Raw genomic sequence first — 27,057 nt, 5'->3', positions numbered from 1 at the left:
CTAGAGTAGCTCTGCTGCTCCGTCAGCCAAAGTCTGACTCATTCCTTGGGCTCACTGCAGTGTACGACTCCACCCACCTCATTCAAAAGCAGTCGCAATTTAGCCTAATCTAACTACTTGAACCCCAAGGTGAAGCCCAGAGTTCAAATGAGGGGAACATTGGTCACTTGTGAACAGATTGTAGATCTGCCATTTCTGGCAAAGAGATTTGCAGACCAAGTACAGTTGTAACTCAGGTCCCTTTCACTAATAATAGTGTTAACGTTGTTAAACTTTGTTGCACTAATGGTGGCACTAACAAACTTTAAACTTTAAACGAGCAACACTATCGTGGAATGAAATATACTGTTAATTAGGCCTTAGACTGTTCTAAATTCAAATTAAAATGCTGTAGGATAGGGCAAATAAAAATAAACTGTGCAGTTAGGTTAGGCTATAAACTGCTTATTCCAGGGATACAAAAATTATAGTCTTCTTTGTAAAACAGTAATTTTGAGCCAAGAGACCTTCTTGGTGCCAACAGGAATTCAACATTGTATGACACATTAAAATCATATTGTAATTTTGGATTATTTAGGGGTAAAAAGTGAGCACCAACCATCTGTTTTTTTTTTGTTTGTTTGTACTTTATTTGTGCAAAGCAGAAAAGCATTTACAGTTAGTCTTTCATTTTATATAGTGGCACTAATCGCACAATGCACCTGCAAAGCACTTCCCCCTTTACCATTTTTGTTACATAAAGGATGTAGTTCAGTACAGTAAGTAGTTTATAGTTTATATTCATAGTAAATGTGCATACAGTAAGCTGCATAGATAGCAATGGTTATCATTCTAAATCACATCATGAGTGTTGGTATTCACAGTATTGATTATAGGACATCCGATACCGACAAAATAATATTCTGTCATCAGTAATGTGCAGAATTATTAGGGGGGGGGAGGGTACATGTTATTTGCTGATCTTCCGTTTTAAAATGTAGCTATAGTATCAATGTCTGGACAGAGGCAAGAAGAGCGTCTGTTTATTCTCCATTAGGATAACTTATTTTTTGATTGATTGTAGTTCTATCAGTCTCAAGTTAAAGTTAAACCCTCCATGCTAGAGGAGCTTAAATGACAATAAGTGGCATACAGTATATACACAAATATACATGGGTTATGGAATGTACAGCAGTTATAAAGTCACGCATGTCCATTATTTCACTGTATGTAGAATTCACAAAAGAATAAAAACATTCCGCAAATGACAAGAGGAACGTCTCCTTAAGAAAAGTACACATTCTAGGAGGCCGATGAAGAAAATATGTCTGTCAGTACTTTGAAAGTCTCGTTTACGCTCTTTTACAGCACAAAACAACGTATATTCAACAGAAACATTTTTTTAAAACCTTTAATGTTAAAAGTACATTATTTTATATTTCTTGTCAAGCAATATATCACCCCTCAAGAACAAAATAGGCTTTACTTGTCTTTGAGAAAAGTGCCATCACCATGGTGGAAAGACAAAACCAATGGCTGCCAAAACGTTGCTAGGCAAATCAGTATTATGTTGAATGGAATGTACCAGTTCCAACGACGAGTAACAATCTGATCCATTCGTTTGTGGAAGTGCTCAATACCCTATTTTAAGTCAGATCTGAGCCCAATATCCAGTGCCAATACAGATAATACAAACATAGACGCATCCCTATCGTCATAATATCAATATCAAAATAAAAATCAAAACTTTCTACAATAAAATATACTACACGGAATATAATGATGAAATGTGCAATAAAAATACACATGTATATAAAATATCTCAAATAATCACAGTTCTGGTGATTAATTATTTGGAGAGAAAAAAACAATGACTAAAACTTTAAACATTAAAATCGTCAAGTACTCTACATCGTTTCCAGTCCTCGGAAAACAAAGGTGCCACAATAAACATTCAAACACCTAGACGTAAATGTAGTGATCCGGTTCCATTTCACAGTTCTCCAATTTCTTCCACCTTATAACACTGTATATAGAACCCAGAACCCATATGATTAACGAGAGGTCTAAGGTCATGCCTGCCGTACACTAAACGACTAAAGACATTTAGTCATGTTGCAGTTGAAGGCTAATTTTGGAGCGTTTCCATCCAACTGTCGATAACTATACCTTCTAGAAGTTATAACGCCTAATACGCCATCATAACACAATGCTTTACGGGCCGTACGCAATGTATTACCATAGTACTAGTACGACAGTACCTCCTTAAAGTACGTTAGGCATAAAATACTGTAGCAGAAGACATACCCATACTGTAAGCACAATATAACCTCTGTGCAAGTCAATCACTGTCCCATGGATGTGCAACACTGCTTGATTGTAAACCATACAGTTGAAGAATGAATGTGTAAAACATGACACAAATGTAACTGGTATTGTGTGAAAGTGTATAAAGCCTCTAAATGGCCATATAGCCAATTGTCAAGGCCTATATGTAAATTCTGCCCCTAGAAGGACAGCTTATTTTGGCCTTAATTTAACTGTTTTGTTACTTTGTAGCTTTTCAGCAAACCAAGTTATGTGGCAAATGATTTCAATAATATATCTACTACGGATCATTTGTCACTCCCACCTGAAAAGGTGTATAATTCGCAGGGTTAGAATTTGAATCCAATCGGTACCAGTATACATTTTCTAAAATAAAATAAAAAATCCCTTTAAAGCAACAGACCATATTTGCCTGCATATCAATCGATCATTCTGTGCATTAACAGTCAGCAGTACAGAATGTGTGAATTAACCAAGCTTAGTCGTCTCCGACGTCTTTGGGTCAGCTGAGAGTTGGTGAGACAGTGCCCTTCCCCAAGTCAACACAAATATCCATTATCCATAGATAATGCCTCTATTGTTCACTGCAGTCCATTACATAGGAGTGAACGTCGAGTCAGAGCAGTAAACTGTGAGGGAACGTAGGTCTGAAACACAGAGTGCATCATATGCCGAAGGCCCTCCTTTACAAGTCAAGTGTCTTGCCTTTTCAATAAGTAATGCTCCCAATCTGTCACAGTGATAACTCAGTTGAGCGCTATGCTTTGCATCTTTCTTTGTGGATCATTGACAGAACGATAACTAAGGCAGCTTCATAGACGACACAAAATACCGTATCTTTGACATAAGCAAAAAAGAAAAGAAAAAACTTCCATTGTCACAGCAAGGAACATCTTTCATAGTCCGAGGGTTTACGACGTGCAATGGTTAACATCGCCTTGTATGGGGGAGGAGGGGGGAAAAAGCTATATGAAGTTGGTTAACCAGCTTTAGATAATATGCGTGACCTCAAATCACAGGTGGGACGTATAGTTTTAGTTGGATGATCAGATTGCGTTGCCAAAGCTTGTCTGTTGCATAATCCACTGAAGTGATGTGTTCCATACTGATGACTGCTGATCATGTCAGACACACAACACATCTCTGTCAACGCATGCCTTTTTAAAAACCAACTCGGGTCACAGAATATCCGTCAGCACATGCCTGTCAATAAGCCCCTTGGGTCACAGAACATTCACAGCAGAGTTGAGGACATCTCCGGTAAAACGGGTCGTTTAAGGGAGATCGCAGCAAATAAGAACAAGAACATAAAATATTTGGAGTAGCTGGTCAGCTGGGAGGAGAAATTATGTGGCATGGACCACTTGGCAATTCAACTCAATTTGTTAGGAAAAAGGATTTTTCTTTCTTTTAAAAGCACACCAAATTGTTCAAATACTCGAAACTATTCGAAATGGAAACAACCACGGCAAACTCAAATGAGTAACTTGAGTTTGTAACTTAAGTTTTGAAATGACAAAAAGGTGGACACACTGACCCAACATGTTGGAAGTCACGATTGCACCGCATTCAGTGACAGCCAGCCAGTGAGTTAGCTTTTCAAAAGTGGGTCCGGGTTAACGGCACCTCGACGGAACTATATTCATATGAAACTACGGATAGCAGCAAGATGCTTCTGTAAGCTTAGGCTATTTGCCAAGAAAGGTTAGTTTTTCAGTTCTTTCACATTTCCATATGAGAATAATATAGAGTTATACATTGATGCAATGTTAACATTTTCAAATGGGAATCTGCCGATAACGGAAACCCACTCCAGGTGGAATAACTAATCTCTAATGTTAGCGATATGGTCTCAACAACGCAGAGGCATAGAGCAGTCCTGGCCAATAATGGGGGTTAGCGTAAGATGATGACTTTTTTTTTGGCCCTCTGGGAGTTGCGTACTTTAATCTTCAAGTAGCAATGCATTATGGGAAGTACTTTAACACCTAACCAGACGGTCAAAGTTTGGCTTTTTTGGTCCATGCGACACCAAATAGTAGCCAGCGAGTCAGCAAGCTCTCCTGCGGCGGAGAGTCTCGCTAAATCATGGATGACACGGACTCCGATTGGCTGAAAGCACTTCAATCTATATCTCTTCATCTTGCTGAGAGGCTCTATGCGTTGTCAATCATCTTCCTCCGTTAGACGCCCCAGAGTTTCTTCTGCTGAAAGTAGGCATCAAACCGGGCCAGGGCGTACTCCTAAAATACATTTCAATATTCATGTAAATATATGTAAAACAGATTTGCATATAAAATACAGAAAAAGCTTTTATAAGCCATCTAAAAAACAATCAAGTCAACAACAAGAAAGAGCAAAAACCTCCGAGACCCACCATGTATCCAAATTCAATGGTGGAGATCCTGGCTTGGATGATGGACCACAAACCCCAAAAGAAGTGGGATGCCAAAGAGAACCTACAGACGGACGGACATTAATTTTGTATTATCTATAGAACATAGAATCATTTAATCACACGGCATCACTGCAATACTTTAGTATCCTGTTGACCTCACCTGTTGACCTCAATGTAAATCTCTTCCTTCAGCTTCACCTTGTCTTCCTCACTCAGATTGTTAAAGCTTCCATCTGTCTCCCTCAGGTAATTATCAAGGAAATGCATCTGTCGGTAGAAACCACAAGTAAAAGGTCATGCTGGGTTCTTTGTTAGATGAGTAGAGAACTATTATAAATGCACCAAGTCTCTGTGCAGAGACGAAGAGTTCTTATAACAGGGGCCCGCCCGCCCCCCAGGCCCCCAGCGGTGGTGGTGGTTTCATTGTGAACAAGTGAACACAAGCAGGATAAAGTACTGTATGCATCTTTTATACCCTACCTGGCAGGTTAAAACAAAAGCCACCATATTAGCATTTGAATGCCTGAACTGCGTGAAGGGACAGGCAACGTCCAGCACCCCCGGACAGTTAGGAGTCAGGACAAGGGAGACATGGGGGCTCGAGCCCCGCAGCCCCCACAGAGATGACGTCACTGTCTCTGTGTGTGTGTGTATGTCTGTAATCCACATAACTCGACCGACTTCAAATTCGACACACACGTTCCGCACCCCCACAGGAGGTGCAGTGCCCGGTGTCGAGTCGGTCGGACCCACGGTTGTCCAGAACCGCCACAAAAAGTCTCTAGTGTATAATAATCTTATTATAAAAGGGCCGGTCGCTTGGTCGCTGTCTATTTCGCTCGGTCGCTGTCTATTTGTATACTTCCTTAGCATAGAGCAAGACAGCTGCTCGCTTCGAGCGCCTCCTCACAACGCACGGACAGCCTCACCGAACCTAGCGCAGCGCAGCCCTGTCCTGTCCTCCAACCTCAATCTGCCCCGCATTACACACGCCAAACATTCTAACAATGTTAATTAAATTAATTTGCGTCAAAAACAACTCATCTCCACGCAAATCACGTGTCACCAGTGTCACCAGTGAAATGCATGTTGGGACGGACACAGATTAATACTGGGACAGTTTTCGGCGCAACATTCCCCTTGCATTCTCCAATGCACCTCCCCTTTTTCACACCGCCCCCAGGCAGGCATCAGACCCACACAGGGAAAATGACCCATACTACAGCTACTCTTGCATCAGTCGACATAACTTCCTCTTTGGGGAAGCATCGCGGACAAAGCAGGGCCAAATACAGGCAGATGCAATGACCAACGCTGGCTCAATAGCTCAGGAACGACACATTCCTAAATCACACAAAACATCTCATTCTCAGATAAAGAACAAACTACAACTTGCTTTGAAGCCCAAAAAGCCAACCTCTGCGTTCACCGTTTAATAGCTTATATCTCCATGGGCAGCAGACGGTTAGGGTGTCTACAAAGTGCAACACCGAAAGTGAATATATTCAGTAACTTCCATTTATAGGCAGAATATCCCCACCAAATTAACATCACACATCAATGGCATACTTATGATTGTACTACAGCATTTACTTGCACAAGAAACGTTTAATTAGCCTACTTTTGCGCCCAACCCAACTTCCCTGTAAACATCTGTAAACAATTCCCCCCCCCCTATCAGTAATGTCATCTATTACATCGCATTACCCACACTGAACATCATTTGCTGTTCGTATATTCAGAACGGGTAAGGACTAGTAATATATAACACCGTAAACCACAGAAGTGGTAAGAAGCAGAAGCAGACTTTTCCTCCATACAGACCTGTTGGGCCTTTGAAGGGTAGTTCTGGGTGTTCACTTTGAAGAAGGGGAACTTGTCGTTGGTGTAGTCATACACCCATTCACAGAAATGGTTGCCGATGTCAAACCCCCTGCAAAGTAGTAGGAAAGTTAGACAGGCAGGTAGACGGACATGGGGAGAAGAGAAGGAGAGTGGGACAGAGACATAAGAGATATTTGGACGATATCAGTGGATAAATTACAACCAAGCAAAGGGAGCAGCAACAACCACATCAGCTCTGTCTGATGGAGCAGAATGTTCCCGGGCTGTTTCATAACTATGTGACATAAGGGGAAACAATGATAAGATCATCAAGACAGATATGGTATAAGATTACATAAAAGCTACCTACCCTATACCCTACATAATCATATGGACAGTACATACTGTACTACTATATATACTGTACCATCTGTACTGTAGATACTTGCCTACACATGTGTCACATGCAAGTGCAAAGTGTAAAGAGTAAAAAAAGACCATTATCAGGTATTATGCATGTATTGTACGAACTCAACTCATAACAAGTTGAATATCAAAGCTATGCACACATTGAGATTTAATTCTGACTTGATCGACGATCAAACTATCTAGTATCTTGAGAAAACTAAACATCACTTGATCCTTTTCTTGTGACCACAAGAGAACAAAATTAAGTCGTGAATGGTCGTTATCACAAGACAATCAAGAAAAAAGGGTGTATACAACATGGCATTTTAGGCCTTCTATACTTTTATTTGTAATCGTTTGTCATCTTGTTTTCATAGCTGCCTACCACCCCACTGTGTCCTCAAGTGAAGGATATCTACAAAGCATACCACAGGGCTGCCATGACAACCAGAAACCAGACACAATTCTCTCTCCCTCTCCCTCTCTGCAGGAGCTTGCATGTGTACTTGCATGTAGTGTACACTGCATGACTGTAATCCATCAAACCAATTAAAGCCTTTAATTTATGCAAGGACAGGACAAGTGTTTGCGGCGGGGAATGGTGACAAATTACAGTTAAAATCAATACTGACGCGAGGCTAACAGAAACCGCATGATCCAACATGTAAGGCTTAAAACTTCAAAATAGCAAACAAATAAAATGCGTCTACTTTTTGTGAACTATAGCCGTGTGGAGGACTGTAGTAAAAAAAGGCATGAGGGCTTCTGTTTAGTGGGCTGTCACGATTACAAATTTAAACTGACGATTATACATTGGAACGTTACAATTTGTATTTCTGTTTTGCCTTTTAGGCTTCGTAATCACAAATTGTACAGGGCAGATATGACAAATAGCTTAAATATACAAAGAAATCACGGACACAGATCTTTTGAGATATTCTTTTCTTTCTAAGAAATCTTTACAAAATAGCAGAAATAGTTGATCTACAAACCTACTTGTTGTAAGCTAGTAGATCCTCTATATTTCGACCTGGAAACCATTTTGAAGATTATGCAAGAATAACTGCGATTATCTCAAAAGCGACTAGGCGATTTTATAATAATTGTGACGGGGCTAATAATAGGCTCTGGCTCCCATTGTCCGTGTGGGTGGGCGGTGCTACATGATGTGTACATGTGTGTTAACAGTACACACGTGCAGGAGTTTAAAGCAGCCATGGACTGAGAACAAGGGCGGGGGGATGGGTGAGTTTGTGTGTGCATGTGAAGGAAACAGAGAGGCATATGAGAGAGAGAGAGAGAGAGAGAGAGAAATGCTTTGGCGGAATCACTGAAGTGGGAACCAAGGCCAGTCTGCACTATGCCATTTCCCATAAACTGAGCCAGTCAGGAATTCCTGAGAGTGCGTGCACACACACACACACGCACACACACACACACACACACACACACACACACACACACACACGGCAAGTGCAAAGCAGCACACAGACACCACACCACTCCAACCCTGAAATCTTCCAGCGAAGAGTACAAAGAACGCAGAAGGCTGCACTGTACTGTCTTGTCTGGTCTGGTCTGCCGTGTCCCCCCCCCCCCCCCCCCCCCCCCCCGCCCAGACAGACAGACAGGAGGGCATTGATAAGACGGGTCCGACTCCATCGTGTCCTATGCATTCTCCGTGGCCTTCCCTCCAAACGACGGTCGGTTACATTATAAAGACTCATCAGAGCGGAGTGCTTGTGAAATATGGATGGAAGTCACGCTGCCCGGATAAAGAAGCTGGCTCTGTGCCTTTCATCTCCCCGTCTTGCTTTTTCTTACCGTCTCACTCTGGATTCACTCTCTCTTTCCCTCTCACTTACTGTTAGGCTCACCACCCCCCCCCCCCCCCCCCACCGACTGCAGAGGTAGCATTAAATGGGAACTGGCTGTCTTCCAATGGCACACTCTGCTGTGAAGGGCATATGAGGCGAGGAGATGGAAGCGAGGGAGGGTGACGCAGCACAGTGCTAGACTGTGCTGCGTCCGATGGGCCAGACTGATAGAACGGTCTGGTCCATAACTCCATATAAATATATATATATATACATTATATCCACTGGCTGGTCTTAAAGTTGTGACGCATTGTTGTGAGCTTGTACTAAGACATCTGGCATCGGTCAGGCTCTAGTACTGTATGTTACAACCTCTATACTATAGTGTAAGAGTTTGAGTGAGGACAACCATGTTAGAACATGTTTATAGTGTATATAAACTCAGTCTTGGTGACTGCAGTGCTACCAGGCTCACTGGGGGGGGGGGGGGGGGGGGGAGAGCTGTAGCCTGTAGCCATTCACTTCCATTGGCCAGACCAAGGAATCGGTTCAAACTTTGCCTTTCATGGGCATTCTGAGCTCACACCTTGTAAAGGCCTCTACATATCCGTTTTGTTCCTTGCATGGGGGAGTCAAACGGGTTATTTTAGACATGCAGACTCCTTGCGTTTCTTGCGATGTTTAATGTGCAATCTACTGCTGCCCACTAGATGGCAGTTGGTGTATTTTATTACATGGATGCAATGCGTTAAAAATGTTTAGATTGTATAAACTGTACTGACTTCACGTGCCACTTTGTTATGAGTTGAGATGTAGTTATAACTGTATATAATGAGTTTTACACTATATCATCAATCGAAGTAGGCTATATATACCACTGCCGATCTACAAGCTCACACTACGACCAAGTTTTGCGTCTTTTGCTAGTGCTGTAATCAATTAATCATTGCGTTCACACGGGCATATTACAGTCTACCATTCATTGTCAAAGGAAGTCGCTAGTGGATGATCATCAGCAACGGAAAACACATAGGATAGGCCCAAAAACATATTAAAGCAATGGGGGCGGCCCATTCTTTGGGGCGGCCCATTGCCCACTGGACATAACGTCAGTCCAGGCCTGATAATCACTGACGAGTTTGCAAAGCAGTGCTTCGAACGCTGATGTCATGTTGTCCTGTTTAACTTCCAATGTGATATATCCATGCTGACCGTGTTTACGTTTACAACTCTCTGCAGCCTCCAGGTGGGCAGGGTGTCCTCGACGCAAGGTACACAACGGAAGCAATTTGGTTGCGTTGGCTTGGGATCAGATCTCAACCCGACGGAGCGAGACGCAAGACGTAACCGACGCAACGCAAGGGAGGAATTTCTCTCCTTATGTATTCTAGCGTCGATCACGTTCGACTCGGTCAAGCACTTAAGGCAGAGGAAATGCATTTGGTACTCTACTAGTTTCATTTCAGATATCCGCCTTGCTGTTGGGCAGAAACGTGTACTGTATCTCTACAACAGTGTATTCAAAATGGTATACTTTGTCATATGACACACAGCATCGCGTGAAAGTAACCTTGAATAGCCAAGCTCACAAAATGTCACAATGATACAGCATGTTGCAGCAACTGTGTATATGCCTCTTGCTAACTCACCTGTAATTGTAGCTGCTATATTCAAAGTCAATGAGCATCAGCTTCTGCTCGTCTGAGCCCTGGCGTCGGTTCAGCAGCAGGATGTTGCCTAATAACCACCAGCATTATTATTATTTGCAATGACCATTATTTTCAATTCAATACTTGGGAGAAAAACCTTTACATTAGTAGGGTGTCTCATCTTAAGCATGCAACATAGCCTCTACAAATACCAGGATTACTTGCCTTAGCCCAGTGTTTCCCGTTACAATTCAATGACCCCCAAATTAAATTGTATGTTAAACTGTGCCAAGGACCCCATACAGGATTTTAACGGTTAAAATCATTCAAATATATTCACATTGTATCCGCTATTTTCCAATTTATAGGATTAAAACACAGATTTTAATGCTGCATTACTTGTTTTGCTGGGGACACCCTGGAACCCACTCAGGAACGTCTGAGGGTCCCCACTTTGAGAAACACTGTCTTAATCCATACCTTCTTGACAGTCGTTGTGGCAGAAGACTACAGGTGAATGGGTGGACTCCAGGAGACACCTGTGTGGATCACAATTACAACTCAGTGTTTTGGCATGTTTATATTAGTCTCTCTCTGGCAGCAGAAAGACAAGATTATCTTATGACAGAATACTGGACAACTCACCCGGTGCTTGCCCGTTTTCCCTCCCTTTGTAATATGCTATTGGCTGTTTGTATTCTTGTTGGAAAAATATAAAAAGATACTTCTGTGGAAAGGCTATATTATTTTATATTTATTATTGACCCTATAAACAATTTAGTATTATTTAGTATATGTAAGGTTTTGCCCACTCAAATGGTACCTAGTCAGATAATCCCCACATAGCCTACAACAACTTCTGTGAACAGACTTCACTGTAGTAGCTTTTCATAAATTATATTTGCACTTTTTTTCTGGGAGGAAAACAGAAACGGGGTGAGTTGTCTTGTTACCATCTGACACGCATACAAAATGCCCGTAGCTGGGAAGGACATTATTATTATTAGGAATAACCCACTTTCCAAGATCAGAATGATCTTGGGACTGTGCACAGGCCTGTAGAATACAATACAGTCCTTCTGTACACATGCACATGGACTCTTACTTGAGCATATCCATCTCGTGAGGCAGGTTATAGCTGAGCAGGCGATTGAAACGACGTAGGTGTGACTCCCGGGTGAAGACCAGCCTCATGACTTGGTTCAGGTACCTGGTGGAGGATTGTTGAGGTTGATGATATTAATAATAATCACAATAATAATATTTCTTTCTTGTCTTATAATAACAGTCATTATCATCGCTATATGGCGCAATAACAGGCCAATGTGAAAAGGGTGGGATATATTCCTCAGCCTAGTAGGAAAGCCAATTGGGATGGAATATGAAATATCGGACCGATCCGTCGTGAACACATGACTATAGACTAGAGATAGTGTGTAACGATTTGCGGGATTTGTGGACAATAAGTCCATAAAAAAATGTGTTTTTCAAAGGTCGGCCTCCTGGTGGCGCCATTCTGGAAATGTTGGGGCAGAGGTTCATCGTTGGCATCCAGGGAGTGTGTGTGCAAAATTTGGCATCACGGAGATTAGCTGGTAACAGACTGATGGTGCAAAACATACTAGGCCTGCTGGAGACAATAATAGAGGCATTCACAACACAACCCTGACCATGTTATCTGTTGTTATGTGACACAGTCTCGTCAGGTTATGATGACACATCATCTGGAAGTACTATCACCGTTCAAAGGTCATGACAAATCATGACATGCAACGTTATTCACAAGGTCAAAACAGAACCGTCCGTCCGTCCGTCCCCCCACACACACAATGTACTCTGTTGTTGTTTTACATTTCTGTCTAATACACTATTCACTCACTCAATCAGTTCTGGGGCTTTAAAAATATCTTGCCAACAGACAATCATAATGGTAATATATATGATGGTAATAATCAGCAATGACCATTGAGACATCTTCGTTGTGTTTTTTTTTTGGGTGGGAAAATAACCCTGCACTCCACACTGACACAGTGAGTGACCAGACCACTACCATCCCCCACACCCATCAGTATTTCATCTCCCTGCTATGTCAGATGAGTAACCCTGGCTCTGCTTCCTGTATGACTGGAGGGACAACTGGAGGCAGGATGGATGTGGAAGTTCCTCTCCTGTAGGGAGGATGTCAGAGTGGTGGTCTACCACCAGCCATGTTCTCATTGACTGTAATCAGTCCCAATAAAATGTTACATGCTAACATTCCCGGCAACTGGAATAGTTTTATGATATGAGCCGAGATAGAACAGTGGGAGGGAGCCTGGTGGTCAGGGTGTCTTGTCCTGTGTCAGTCACCTCTACAAAAACCACCCTATCAACATCTCACCAGGCTCAGCCATTGTGATCAGGTGACGGACTGACTGTAACCTTGAACAAACAGAGGTTTTGTAAACAGACACAGAGACACATGACACTCTTGTGTTGCTTAACCTGACTTAGCCTAAACACTTAAAGGCTGGTATAGGACCCGACAGGGTACTTTTCCGTGTGTTTCTGTTGCACAATGCAAATATTACACAACAAAGGGACTTAAAGCTACCTTCTTTGACTTTCCTGTCCTACACCGGATTCGAACCCGGGTCTCCCACACAAGTGATGAGGTTTTCTTTTTTTCCTTTTTTTAACCACTGATCTAATAGCCCACCTGCTTGCTACAGATTGGACAAAATTGGACAATTATTGTAATTACTATAAAAAGTGACATAGTACAGCAGGTGCATCTTTAGCACAAAGTAAACCTCAAAATGAATGTCGGTCGGTGGGGTAATCCCCCATCACACACACCATGCTCCTTTTTGACTGTCACGTCTTGAATGTGGTCCAGTGAACTCTATTATTAACATGGAGAACTGTTATCATACGTCTTAAATAAGCAACACTCAGTCAGCTCAAGAATTCCACTGGCCTATACAGTATACACCTTCTGCACACCAGGACAGGATGACAGTCAGTAATATGACTCCATCACTGACCAGTGGTGAATTTATAAACTGGCAGTTCCATAACACCGTTTCCCCCCCACAATGATGGTGATAGGGATTTTAGAAGGCCAATGTTATCTTCGCCATTGCTACCTATCGGATATTTACAATGGAAGTTTTGCATTCGGTTTTGGATAGATTAAATACATTTTCTGCATGAATAATTCAAACCCCCTACGGGAACACAAGCATTGGAACAATGGCGAGGGAACGCATTGTAAACGCCACCATCTCAGCTTTACGACTACAAACTGTAGCACTCTTTTAGCATTGCGTATACATTTATATTTATATTTATAGGCAGCTGTGTATTTTTGTGAGTGTTCCAAATGTAATCTAATATCCGTTGGCGTCCCCAATGTCTGGCACCTCCTGACCTAGATACAGGTACAAGAGGTGCAAACTATCTCCTCTGTGAAGTGCAAATGACTTACTTGTCCATGGTTCCAAACAGCCATTTGGGCTCCTTGTTGAAGGGCATCCTCATGCCGTGGAACTTTGCCATCTTCTCTGCAACCTCGGATGAGATGCTAGGGTCGCTGAGCTCACAGGTGTCCAGTTTACGGCTCTGTAGTTTTAATAGAACATAATGGTTTTATTCATTCAGCAACTGATGATACCATGTACAGACTGAGACAGCTTCAAATTAATCATTCGCCTGCATAGTGCATTATACATACTATCACTTGCTAATCAGATCAAAAGCAAACCTATATTTAGTTGACCCTTGGATGGCACTTTTATTCACCATCATCATGGTGGCATAGGGGGCGCTCGGGTTCATAATATGGTATGGTTACCATTGTCCAAGTCCAATTTATGAATCTTAAACTCAACTTTTACTTGAAATTTACCAATATTTGAAGTATTATTTTGAGTACTGGATAGTGCTGCACGATTAATCAGAGAAAAGAAAAGATTGCAGTCTAGATTCCCATGCGATCTCATTTCTAAATTTGAACAAGAATCGTGCAGCACTAGTTGGCTGTCCAATTCATTTTAGTTACTCTTACTTCCGTACAAGAGAGAGACTTAAAGAGAGGTTTATGTCAAGCACTTTGATGTTGTCTGTTTAAAGTCGTTGGCTCCCGGTGCCACATTTTGAATATAGTAAATGTAAATGGTGCATTTATATAGCGCCTTTATCCAAGGTGCTTTACATAGATTGTGCATTAATTCACACACACACACACACACACACACACACACACACGGCGAGGAAACCAGCTCATCGGGAGCAATTCGGGTTTCAGTGTCTTTGCTCAAGGACACTTCGACAACTCTGGGGGAGCCCGGGTTCGAACTGGGAACCTTGCGGTTGGCAACAAGCCACTCTACCCCTGAGCCACCGTCGCCATAATGTTCAGCAACTACAGACTGAAGACAATAAATATTTTCATGGTAAAAAAAAAAAAGTGTGAGAATCATGATCTCAATTCTTGTGATGGGAAACAAAAAAATCTAGATTCACATTTGATCCAGAATTGTGCAGCCCTACCGAGTTGGGTACTTTGTCCAGCACTGGTTAAAATGGATTTGATCTGGTTTAATCCAAAGAACCAGAGAGGTTTCCTATGCTTTGGTCACAGGTTAAGGGCAATAGTGTGTAGATAATGTCCATGTCAGCCGAGTGGAAAACCCATTGCGTAACAGTTTACCGACTAGTGGCTGGAGAGCAGATGTTTTATGGTTTATTAATTATCTTGTCAATCATACATCATTGAACAGAACACCAACATAACCATAATGCCGTGTAAGACATGGGAGGTGGTGCCACGGAAGCACACACAATGCTGACTTACAGGGACATACTGCTCTAGTCGACCGGGGGGAAAGATGCCATAGAGTTTGGGTCCCAACTCTCTCTCTGCTAGAATTGCAAACATCACACTCTCCAGGACCATGGCCTCTGCCCCCTAGAATGACATGAAAGCACAAAGCAACAAAACATTACAAATAAATGCCACGGACGGTACAATATGTACGACTGTTGTCCATCACCGTCCGCCACCAGTCACCAGAACAGTGTGAGAAATTAGATGGAAAAAGCATCAATGGTTCCCAACCATTTATAGACCAAGGCCCACTTGAGAATCATGTCATTTTTTAACAAACACACTTTTAGTTGGGAACGACATGAAGCCTCAGTGGACGTCTTCAGAGAACAGAAGGAAGCTGGTGAAGGAATGAGAGGTGTTGTAGTTAGTTAGGGCTATAGCTTGGTACACTGTGGTGCGATCCATGAGGAGAGGACGACAGCACATGGATTGTGTCCGTTGGTGACAGTGAATCCACCAGTCATCACTCTATAGCTGCCGAGGCAGAGTGGACAGCCTGGCCTTTCACTTCAGGAGGAACGTACACGCGCATGCATGTTAGTCAGAGATTAGAGAGAGACACAACACAATACAGTGACACACACACACACACACACACACACACACACACACACACACACACACACACTCACACACACAGAGGAGTGCTCATCTCTGGCCAGTGTTACTGTGGAGAATGAAACCTCCCACCAACAGATAAAACATGTGCCTCTAGAGCCAGAGAGAGGGAGTTTACTCAGGCGGTGTACCAGATCCCATGCTGCTGCCTTGGTTCCATTCTGTTCTACTGGAAAGACAGATAGGCCTGCCCTGCATGGCTCAATACCAAATGGAGGTCATTAGCAGAGTGTTCTGGGAGTTCAAGGAGTTCAGCAATCAGCAGGTGCTGGACCCCTTTCTAGCACTGGTTCTCATTTGGGGTCCCGCAGCCGTCCCTGGAGGGGATTTCCGGGGGTCCGCAGCAAAATGAGGAACAGTTTAATAAACACTAAAAAATCTTCTCTTATGGGAATAAGAAGGAATATTTTCAAATGCATATCAATATGGGGGTCCTTCATGTGAAAACATTTGAGAACCACTGCTAGAGCACAGCAGCAACAGCCATACCTACTTTCTGTACTTATACGGGTAATGTTGACATTGAGATGCACAGGACGGATTAGAAGACAAAAGCAACATGGATATATAGTATCGTCTGTTACCAATGTTCAGATGATTAATCGGTGCATCCTTAATGGAGGCAACAGACAGACATTTTACTAACAACACCATTTGGAAAACTAAAGAAGATGGTGTGGCTATGTCGTATATCTTGCAGCATAAGTAACTAAAATACCCCAGTTACCTGTCCCCTACCGATGCGTTTTTACCGCGAGGGGGTTATCCGATAGTCCAATAAACAGGCTGTACACATAAATCATGGAATCACAAGATCTGGCATTTTAATGATTGCCCGGGATACTTATCCCAAATTGAATGGTCATGTGATATGCATATGAACAGCAAAGACATATATATGAAAGCACATACGACCTGTTACATCACGAATCAGATTCGATCATATCAGTCCGTTGATCGGGGCGCCCCTTGAAGCGCAGGCCAGAGAGGTTGTCTGTCCTGGAGAATTCTGACGTGTCTCTCCTTTTTCAGACACTATATAGGAATCTTTCTGACACTCTGTGACCTTGCTTGAGCACAGCTAGGGTGCACACTCTTATGAGTAATGGTAACTGCTTAATCCATTCTGACCTGAGATCAGATTCACACGAGGTTTCCGCCGGACACACACTGGTCTGATGAACCCATTCTGACCTGAGATCAGATTCTAAAAATATCAGTTGTTCTTCGATTTTTCAAAAAATAGCAGACCTACAAGCTCGTATCGCGCCACTCGGTGGCGCGATATGAGCTTGTAGATCTGCTATTTTTTCAATAGATAAAGCATAACATGATGCTGACACCAAAATGGGTGCCCGGTCAGAATGGGTTAAAGGGTCTACTTTACCCCATCACTACCAAAAATAAACAAATTCATAATGGCGTCAAATTGCTGCAGACCAGAACTATTATTTTGTTTGGTCCATTATAGCATGAGCTCAACTATGTTCTTTTGAGTCATTTGATGGGCCATCACTTACATCCAATGTAAGAACCTCAAATTCCTGCTCACCATTTCTGGGATATATACATTTCAGATTTTCTGTGTCCGACTATGCTAGCCAGCAATCAATTTGCATTTCAATGCGTCCTGAAGAGAACTCTCGAGGAGAGTGTGTGTTATCACAATACCTTGTCTAAATCACCATGTTACGGTGACTTATAGTGTTCTGTATATGCTTGCATATAATTACCGTTATTGTTGAGACTGTGTTCAGGGTTTGAATACCAGCATGTGCTAATGACATTATTATAACACTTACATTCAGAATGTTGGTGTCATGTTACAACCTAAATAGCAGAGATCCGGTTAGTGATATAGGATCAATCCAATTAATACAGAGTCTGTGATACTGTTGGTAGGGGATCTCCGTTACTGTAAATTAATAAAGTTGACAGTGACACGTTGCACTAGTAGTCTTAACTATGCTCTTTCGAGTAATTTGATGCAAGAACTTGGTAAGTAAAACCTCAAATTCCTGCTCACTCATCATTGCTGGGTGTTTGACTACCGGTATGCTAGCCAGCAACAATCACTTTCCATGTATATGTCCTGAAGTGAACTCTCCTCCACTAAATCGTTGTGGAATGTTACAGTGACTTATATATAGTATACCGTGCTGTATGCATACAGTATAAACAATTGCTGAGACTGTGTTCAGGGTTGAATGCTGGGCTCTTTGGCTGTGAGCCAAGGAATGCACTCATTGCAGGAAATGAGCGCGATGGAAACAATAGTGGTTGATTTGTGGCAGTAGATGCTACACGTTATTTGGAAACATGTGCTAGAAGCGGGTTTCTGAAGACTGAAATACACACAGCCAACAGAGACTCAGAGCCACACACCTACCTATCTCTAATATAATGACAATCCACTGGTTCTTAAAACGTTTTAACCCCGTAACACTATGAGAATCTATGATTTACAGTCTAGTAAGGGTCCATTTGGTTCCTAAATATCAGAAGATTAGCTGGGAACCCCTCGGGTCCTATTTTGAGAACCACTAATATAATGTAGTGATGCAAATAGCATGCATCCTAGAGGCATATTCATACTAGTCCAGTTTTCGGTGAAGAGGTGACCACCGTGGTTAGTAAAAACAGAGAGATGTGTTGTGTGAGCGGTGACCACCGCAGCCCGACGTCATGTTGTGGTTTTCGGTGGTCACCTCTTCACCGAAAACTGGATAGGCCTTCAGACTCACTAAATTGGGGGGTTCTGGGATGAAAGTCTCAGTACTGTGTAACGTAGTTGAAGTAGGACTCATAAAATGTCCCTGGGACACATCTAAAAGACCACCACTTGTTCCCGGGACCCATTACATTGAAAACCTATTTATCATCACTGAAATGCACTATATATTTTTTTTATATATTTCATATTATGCAATTAAAGACACTATTAATTACTATAGGGATATTTTCATTATAATATCTATTTATTGCTAGCTAGGATTTCAATTCTAACACACAATGCAAGGTACACCGTAAAATGCAGTCATCGGACGCTCACAGTGTAAAGTTTACACTGTGAGCAGATTAACAGATTTGATCTTTTGACCATGTGCAGGGTCTGCTACGTGTTTGGACTGTGATCTTCCTATTGCCCCACCCATGTTACGCAATGCCGTATAGTACCAGCAGAGTGCTGACCACCATGGGCTTTTTCCGGCACGTTAGGCCACCGTACAACAAAGTATAAATCAAGCATGAGCCTGCGGCACATACGTGAGTAGTAACTTTCTTGGAAGGTGCCACACAAGTCATTCATTAGGTCTGTGACTAGTAGTGTACATGGTCTCTGTTACGGTGTTTACACTACCACACAAACGGCCAGCACGTGCTGATGACACTTACGTTCAGAATGTTGGTGTCATGTCCGGTGACCTAAATACCAAAGATCCACTTGCTGATATAGGATCATCCCAATTACCGTCTGTGATTCTGTTGGTAGGGGATCTGTTTCTGTTACGGTAAACGAATCGTGTTGACACGCGTCATAGTAGTAGCCTAGTGTGACGTCAGGCTACCGAGCATTCGGGGGTGTACCAATAGTAGTGGCATTAACCTACAGCCAGACTACAGGGCAATGATAACAATCATTGACTAGTGCTTTCATGTATTGCGAGAATTTTAATTAGCCTACTCCCTGATGAACTACAGGGCTGCATACTACCGTACCAACATGACTTTATTTATAGGTTCAGTTTCATTGGGACAATGTTCTTTGAGTGTGCAAGAAAAATAAAAACTAAAATTTTCGCTTGGTCCCATGCAGAAAGTGTCTCAGTCTAACGTTTTATTTTAGGCATTAGATCTAACGCAGTTACGATATGAGTCAGTTGTAAGTTATATGACAACTAGAGAGTGCCCTTAAGGCGTTAATGTTCAAAGCTACTGTATCTAAGCTGTGACAGCTAGTGTCCAGGGGGCGTGACGTAATTTACCCCATTATTGACTTTGTGATAACACAATCCATTTCATTTCCCGTGGCCCGGCCGTTTGATATGATAGAGACTGTTTGGTGGTCTCTTTGAGTTGGCTCACTCTCTCCGCCAAGTGTTCTACCGATTCAAAAGTTAATGATCAATTATTTTGTTGCCGTTCTGTTCCACCACAACTCACAAGCTGAGGAATTGCAACATGTGTACAACGTTTCCTTCCTTTTACGCCATTTACAGGAAACAGAAGCTTCCGCTGTTAGCATTCTATTTGAGGTTTCACTTCTAGAAGAAGAATTGAAGAATCTACTCAAATAACAACCTCCCTGGGTTAGGGTCTGGATTAAAAGCATATCCCAGATAACACAAATCGGTTATCCGTTAGTGGTCTCAGACCATCATTACTCCCCTGTTTTTTCAATGGATTTTGGTACTGAGCTACTGTACTGACCTTGAATTGGTGCAGCTGGGCTAGCAGGGCTAACAGAGGGAACCTTGAAACGTATCAATTCAGTAAATCCATGGCTGGTCAAGGATTTCGGACACATCTGAACCTAACAGAAGGGATACTTTTGTTGCACTCATCCATCAATACTGTAGGATAGCTACAGTATGCAGCACTCTATGACCGGTGCCATGGCATACATATAGTGAAGTGAACAACAAATGCTAATATTTGTTACAAAAACAACACCTGGAAGAGATCTTATATTATACACAATCAAAAAGTATAAAAACTGACCCACATTGAGGGTCCGTTTACACTACCAACTACTGCTAACAACTAACAACTACCAAACGCATAAGTCTCTGCTCTTTTAAGAGACAATTACTGCAATTTTTATTAACAAGCTTGGGCAACACGCCCTAGTCATGTTATTATTTGATATTTTATTATTAGAATATTTTTTATTTTTTCATTATTATTATTATTTACAATCCTTAGGTTTACCAATATCATTCATATCTTAATTTCTGTTATTTAAGCTCAACTGTAGCTTCTACATGGGAAGGCCACTCGATAAGCCCCTTTGGGTTTTTTTGGCACTTTCAGCACATCATGCATGTAACGAATCTTGTTTCCTATTTGAAATATTTGCTTTCTGTATTTTTTATTTTACAAATAAACTAAACTAAACTAACTGTAATGTAATGTCCATCACTTCTCTCTACTGTAACATTCAAATACATCAATGACAGTGCATTAACATAATCTTTAAATAGAACTATGGTGTCAGTGAACAGATGGTCAGACTAACTTTATAAATTCCCAGATTAGATCCTAATAAGCTTTTCGCCCGACAATAATACGAGGAGGACCTGAGAAGATGTTACTCATATTCTGTATCAGATTTACAATATGCTCCTCACTACGGTCTAAGGCAGCGTTTCCAAATATAACATGGCCACGAGTCATGACTCACAACCCAGTAAGTATTTTAACCTTTCTACAAAAATCAGTTTTGTGTTCTTCAAAAATCAGCGTGCTGCCGTGTTTTCAAATAGGGCCCGAGTTAATTTATTTATTTCTGTACGTTTGGGTCCAGGCTGGAGATTAGAAACACCACATTTGTCTTTTGGGTCTCGAGCTAAAGAGGTCTGGGAACCTCTGGTCTGTGAGGGTCAGAGATAGATGCAAGGGGGGAAAGTTGTCCTCAAGTTCAATGCTCGTTTAATTAAAATGCTTGTAGTGCACCGAGAGAGACAACAATGGCTAACTGCTGAGTGATGACCTCACCACCTCAATCACATGATGAGGGATGGTGGTGAGTCATGCGTGGAGGTTGGGGGTTACGGTGACACGACACACAGGAAGCATAAAGGCATTTCTAGGTCACTGGACTCTCGGCTGAGCTGATGCCTCAGCTGTGTGTGCAGTACAAACATAGTGTGTTAATTAAAGTCGTAAAGTGTAAAAGTGGACCCCGCAATTAATGGGTCCATTTTTACACTCTCAGAATGTAATTAACAGGCTTTTTTTTATTGTGACTGTACCCAACTGCCCTACATCCGTGACCAAAGCTCGTCTGAACGATCATCAAAATGTACTGAGACAAAGATTGAACATTTCCAAAAATCTGAGAGTAGGTGACCGAGATTTTCTCATGTTGGACCATTAATTTACAGTAGGTTTAATTACACAGTAACAGAAACACAGTACTTTAGCTGCATCAGCTAACTATAGCAATTACTAATTACCTATGCCAATTCAATTACTTAATGCCTCCAGTGACTTGTACCAGAGCTTGAAAAGTGAACTGTGTGACTAGACTGGGGATTATCATCATTCCACAGATTCTTCCTACAAGATGACCACTGTCTGACCATACTTGGCAAGACCAAGACCAACTTGGCCAGACCATAAAAGCGATAATCACATACAGTACCCATATGGGTAGAGAGTCTAGAGACAAACTGAAATATATCATCCTTGTCCAAAGGATAATCACATACAGAACCCATAATCCCATATAGGTAGAGACAGAGATATCAAAATAAGCGGTTACTTGTCAGGAAATGGAAAAAAAGCACCCGTGCCCCAGAGTGGATTCAATAGTTAGTCACATGCTCTTGTTAATACTTTTCATTGGTTAGATATTTATAAATCTGGCATACCTACTTTTGGTCTTAATGTTATGAGCAAAAGGTTTTAGAAAGAGACCTATAAAATAGGTCATTCATATGAGAGTTTCCAGTTCCACAAGGTTTCTGTGCAACAGCGACCATATTTGCCCAATAACCATACCCATATGGACAGAGAGGAGGAGGATATACATTCAACACGTCATGAGCAACATGTGAATTCCTAAGGGCAAAAAAAGAAAGAACATTGAGGGGGCCTAGACACGTGTGGCGGGTCATGCTAGGTTAACAGAAACATCTGGGTGAAAACTGGCGACACCCCAGGCAGAGAAACGCATCGTTGCACCAGCATGGTTACTTACTTTGAAGTGATTTTCTTTGTTTGACTGTCGGGAATCTCCTTTATTACAGGACATCTATCAACAAAAGAAAGAGGAAAGAACTATCCATGAGTAAATGCAAATCTCTGAAGGTGATGTACTGTAAAAGCCTAACCGTGCATATTACAGTACAGTGTGACACCCCCCCCCCCCCCCGCCACCAAAGCCGTTACAGTACTGTAAAAGCCTAACAGTGCATTATTACAGTACAGTACGATCCCCCACCAAAGGCGTTACAACAGTACACTGGATGCACCTGCCAGACAGAGATACGAGTCGGATAAAGTGAGGAAAGTTATACGGATAAAAACTACGTCCGAGGAGAAACAATAAAATGTTTTACATCCTCAGTGGCACATGCCTCATTTATATTTTGTTGTATCGTTGCTTGCTCGCTGAAAATAACAGATTTCAACTGCAAAACATGATGCATTACATCAACTCAGTCGTATAATGAAGTATAATTTTGCCATTAGACCACATGGTCTGTTGGCCCAAACTATTTCAAACTGCATCGGTGAGATAATGATAATGTGTGGAATGAAGGTTTTTATACTGAGCGCCACTGTAACAATGCTACTGGCTTGCATTCTCTAGCAGCTAAAATGGATAGGCCTAATCCACGTTAGCAGGTGGACTCCTGTATGTTTTATTTAGTGGATCCTTTGTTCATCTAAAAAGCACTTCACATAACTTCATTGCCAGGAAACGGTCTTTGCTGCGTTTTCCGTTTGTTTTATAGTTAGTGATCGAGAACGGATTCCCTTTAATGAAAACATCTCTATATTCCTTAATGATATTAGCTTTTTGATGAGACATCAATAATTCCTGGGACGCTGTGCAGGCTTGAAAGAAATGGCCACAGTTACCTTGGTGAAGGACACAGTGCCATCAGGTCTCTTTCAGACAGCCCTAGCAATAAAAGCTAACTACTCATTAGCAGCTATACTGACTTCAGTTAATACTTAATGTAGTAGGACACCATCAGATCTGGGGTTAATAGGGTTTCAGTTCAAAATGTGTGGTTGCAAATGACAATTTTGAACACCAAGAAAGACACAGACAAGGCAAGGCCAAGAATAACACGTTCACGTCTTTGTTTTGGTGCTTGGGGGGGGGGGGTTTCTTTTATCATGACCTAATGTTAGGGTAAACACTAACTGTAAACAATGCCTCCAACTACACTACATTGCATAATTCGAGACATTGACCAATTAGAATCGATTGTTTTCGTAAATCTGGTAGGAATTTGTCTCAGTCTAATATTTATCTGTGAGAGGAGTCTGCTCCCAGCCTCCCACCCCCTCTGATAGTGACTGAATTATCTTGTCAGTGAAGTGGTTCCATTATGAATGGTTCAGAATGCACCTGCACTAGCGAGGCGCATGAACTCTGTAACTCAAACGCCACGTCATGTAGTGAGATAAAATTGCCTCTATCACAGCAAAGTTAGCTAATATTGAGTGAGGCCGGCCTGCCAAAATAAGTACATTGTCTCTTCTTCACACATGTGAAGCAACAACACAGCATTATCTTTCAAAAGCAGAACAAGCATGTTGTTATTGCTGTCCTGGCGTTCTCCGCTCTTAGTGAGCCGAAACGCTACAGTCTTACGCAGACTTCTGTCCACCAGGTTGGAATGTTTGGCTGATGACAGACTTGCCTTTCAAGAACACAGCCTAGGCCTTATTTATTTTATTTCTTTAAAGGAAAAGACAAACGGGAGAGGTGTTGTAGTAGTGATTTTTTACGTTTCCCTCCATCCATACTGTATCTTCCCAGCAGGACGGCTGGTTTACGCTATTATACAGTATGTTTGTCAGGTCTTTAACCACTTGAACCCCAGCATCCCTATTCTAGGGGGAAGGGGGGGGGGGGGACATTCGCCAGAAATAGCAGATCTACAAGCTCACAACGTGTCCCATTGCGACACGTTGTGAGCTTGTAGATCAGCTATTTTTGGCAAAGACATTCGGTGCAGAGTGATAAAAAAGATCCTAAAAGCACATGTATCAACTCAAATCCGTGTCACTAGTAGGAAGAGACAGAGGGGTTTAAGCGGTTAAAGGAGGCTGAGACTTCAGCGATCTCATACTGTACCGTGTCTGTTTGGTGGGTTCACCTGGGAACAAGTTTGCTCAAGGCACGCTCCTTTGGGGTGCCTACGGCAAAGAACACATGCATGTACAGCCATGGGGGTACATCACTGCACTCAACAATGGCGAACACACATACACACACACACACACACACACACACACACACACACACACACACACACACACACACAATCAAATCACCCCTCCGCCCGCCCACACACACACACACACACACACACACACACACACACACAGACACAGACACAGACACAGACACAGACAGACACACACACACACACACACACACACACACACACAAAACCCTGTAGGGGTGGAGTCTTCACATCACTTTCTCTGGTAAGAGATCCAACAAGCAGGTAAACATTGCAGTGAACTTTGACCTCAGTTCAATGACTCAATATAAGATAATGGCTTACAGATGATCAATACACTCTTGTGTTCTAGCTACAGAATAGTTGTTGTTCGTCGTTGGCACTTCATCATGACCCATACCATACCAGTTATGTTTTCTTCTTGAACAAACAACTGATTTTTGCTTTTTTTTTAAGAGAAAAAAAAAAGAGAATAAAATTCAAAAATAGTTTCAACTCGGCTAAAGTCATGGCATGATGGCAAGCAATTTCCTCATGTTAGATGGCAAAACAGATGATGATATTATTAGTGTATGACGAAGACGCAGTCCATGTCTTGAAAAGGTCTAGTTGGAAGGGGAGAAAGGCCTGGTAAAATACACACCTGTAATATCGCCCCATAGAGGCGGAGGAGGACATTCCTTGGTTCATCTTCAACATTGTTCACGTTGTCGGGGAGAGCACAGAGGAAGAGTTTGTTGCTCAGACCACCCCTGGTGGAGGAAGAGAACCCAGGGAAGAACAACCAAAATGTCAGGATACTGCATCATTATTCATTAGGGAGGAGATGCAATATTCAACTTTAATCGGGTGGGGCATTTTGATCGGGAATGGGATGCTAGATTTACATAATTATGCTATCATTTTGTCCCACTGTCCGGGCGAATGAGTCTCATCAGTATGCTTTAAAAGAAATGCCATTCATTTAGATTTTGTTCATGAGTAGCCTGCCCTGAAACACTTGCCACACCTCTAAAATTCTAGACCAGTTTTCGGGAAAAAGCTCATCTTGTGAGATCGGATTATTTACTCACATCCATAATGCCAGACCTAAATCTGAAATGTATTCAAATGGCATAATTCTGACAATTCTATTTATAGCCTTATAATCTCTATGCTAGTACATTCCTACAACTCGACTGTTTAAAATGGTCGAGGATAGAGAGCATCATGACATTACAGTTATCGTCGATTATTAGCCTGCCTGATTCGTGCACATTTTAATCTTGTAGGCCAATTTGTGTAGTGTCTAAATGTAAATAAATGCAACTTAAAAGGATAACAATACATCCGACGTTACCTTATGATGGTGATTTGAAACTCGTCCTCGGAAAGCGTTTTCCAAGCCCCGTGGAGAAATTCCTTGCACCACAGATAAGCCTTGTGCTTGGTCTCCTGGTCGGGCTGGTCGGGACGGATGATGTCCTTGCAGTCATCCTCCGCAGTGTCGGGCTGGACCTCCAGAGCGTTCTCGGTCACCAGGAGACCCAGGGACATGGACGGGGAGGAAGATACCCCATTGATGAATTTCGTCTTCATTTTTCTATCAAATCGGTTTAAAACAAATCAGCTTGCTCTTGGGGGGGAAATGGCAATATGTTTTCTTTGTTTCGCTGTGGGTTTGTATGATTGGTGAATGGATGTCTTCGACAGCGGTTCTAACGAGTCTGGTGTTTTTTATTAAGTGAGAATGCGTAGTTTTCTAGTATTCAGAGATGCTGAGTGATCACGGGTGTTGCTGCAGGGCTGAGGGTTGCTCTCTCAATGGCACAGTGGCATCGAATGAATTAACGGGAACATCGACACAGCTTTTCACACACAACGCGATTCACTGGCTGGGAGGGAGAAGTTTGTATTCACACGTCCGCATGCTTTCTCTCACCCCATTCGTCGGCGCAGGGACCGACCGGCTCTTGTCTCCATTGGTTGGGGCAGGCGCAGCTCCTAAAGCCAGGGTTGCCATGTCAGC

General features: G+C 42.2%; 1 protein-coding gene across 2 annotated transcripts; it reads right to left on the bottom strand.

Moving 5' to 3' along the window:
• Nucleotides 1–3,653: 3,653 nt before the first annotated feature.
• Nucleotides 3,654–26,853, bottom strand: chka (choline kinase alpha). 2 transcript variants are annotated; one of them, XM_083763782.1, is made up of 12 exons: nucleotides 26,389–26,853; nucleotides 25,693–25,801; nucleotides 22,820–22,873; nucleotides 15,241–15,354; nucleotides 13,873–14,006; nucleotides 11,509–11,613; nucleotides 10,884–10,942; nucleotides 10,404–10,491; nucleotides 6,530–6,638; nucleotides 4,866–4,972; nucleotides 4,685–4,766; nucleotides 3,654–4,550 (listed from the first exon to the last, which is right to left on the bottom strand). In XM_083763782.1, the coding sequence occupies exons 1-12, from the start codon at nucleotides 26,625–26,627 to the stop codon at nucleotides 4,491–4,493; spliced, it is 1,260 nt and encodes a 419-aa protein (XP_083619908.1). In that variant the 5' UTR covers nucleotides 26,628–26,853; the 3' UTR covers nucleotides 3,654–4,490. The 2 variants fall into 2 exon arrangements, with proteins under 2 accessions (XP_083619908.1, XP_083619909.1); XM_083763783.1 differs by lacking the exon at nucleotides 22,820–22,873.
• Between the last annotated feature and the right edge of the window lie 204 nt (nucleotides 26,854–27,057).

This window comes from Protomyctophum parallelum, assembly GCF_964188405.1.
Source record: "Protomyctophum parallelum genome assembly, chromosome: 4".
Classification (NCBI taxonomy): Eukaryota; Metazoa; Chordata; class Actinopteri; order Myctophiformes; family Myctophidae; genus Protomyctophum; species Protomyctophum parallelum.
This window is presented reverse-complemented; position numbering and strand designations above follow the sequence as displayed.

Coding starts and splice junctions, on each gene's coding strand:
- chka (XM_083763782.1), bottom strand. CDS start 26,627: ATGAAGACGAAATTCATCAATGGGGTATCTTCCTCCCCGTCCATGTCC. Junction 10,943..11,508: donor CACGAGATGGATATGCTCAA/GTAAGAGTCCAT, acceptor TGATCCACACAG/GTGTCTCCTGGAGTCCACCC. Junction 4,551..4,684: donor CCATTGAATTTGGATACATG/GTGGGTCTCGGA, acceptor AATGTATTTTAG/GAGTACGCCCTGGCCCGGTT.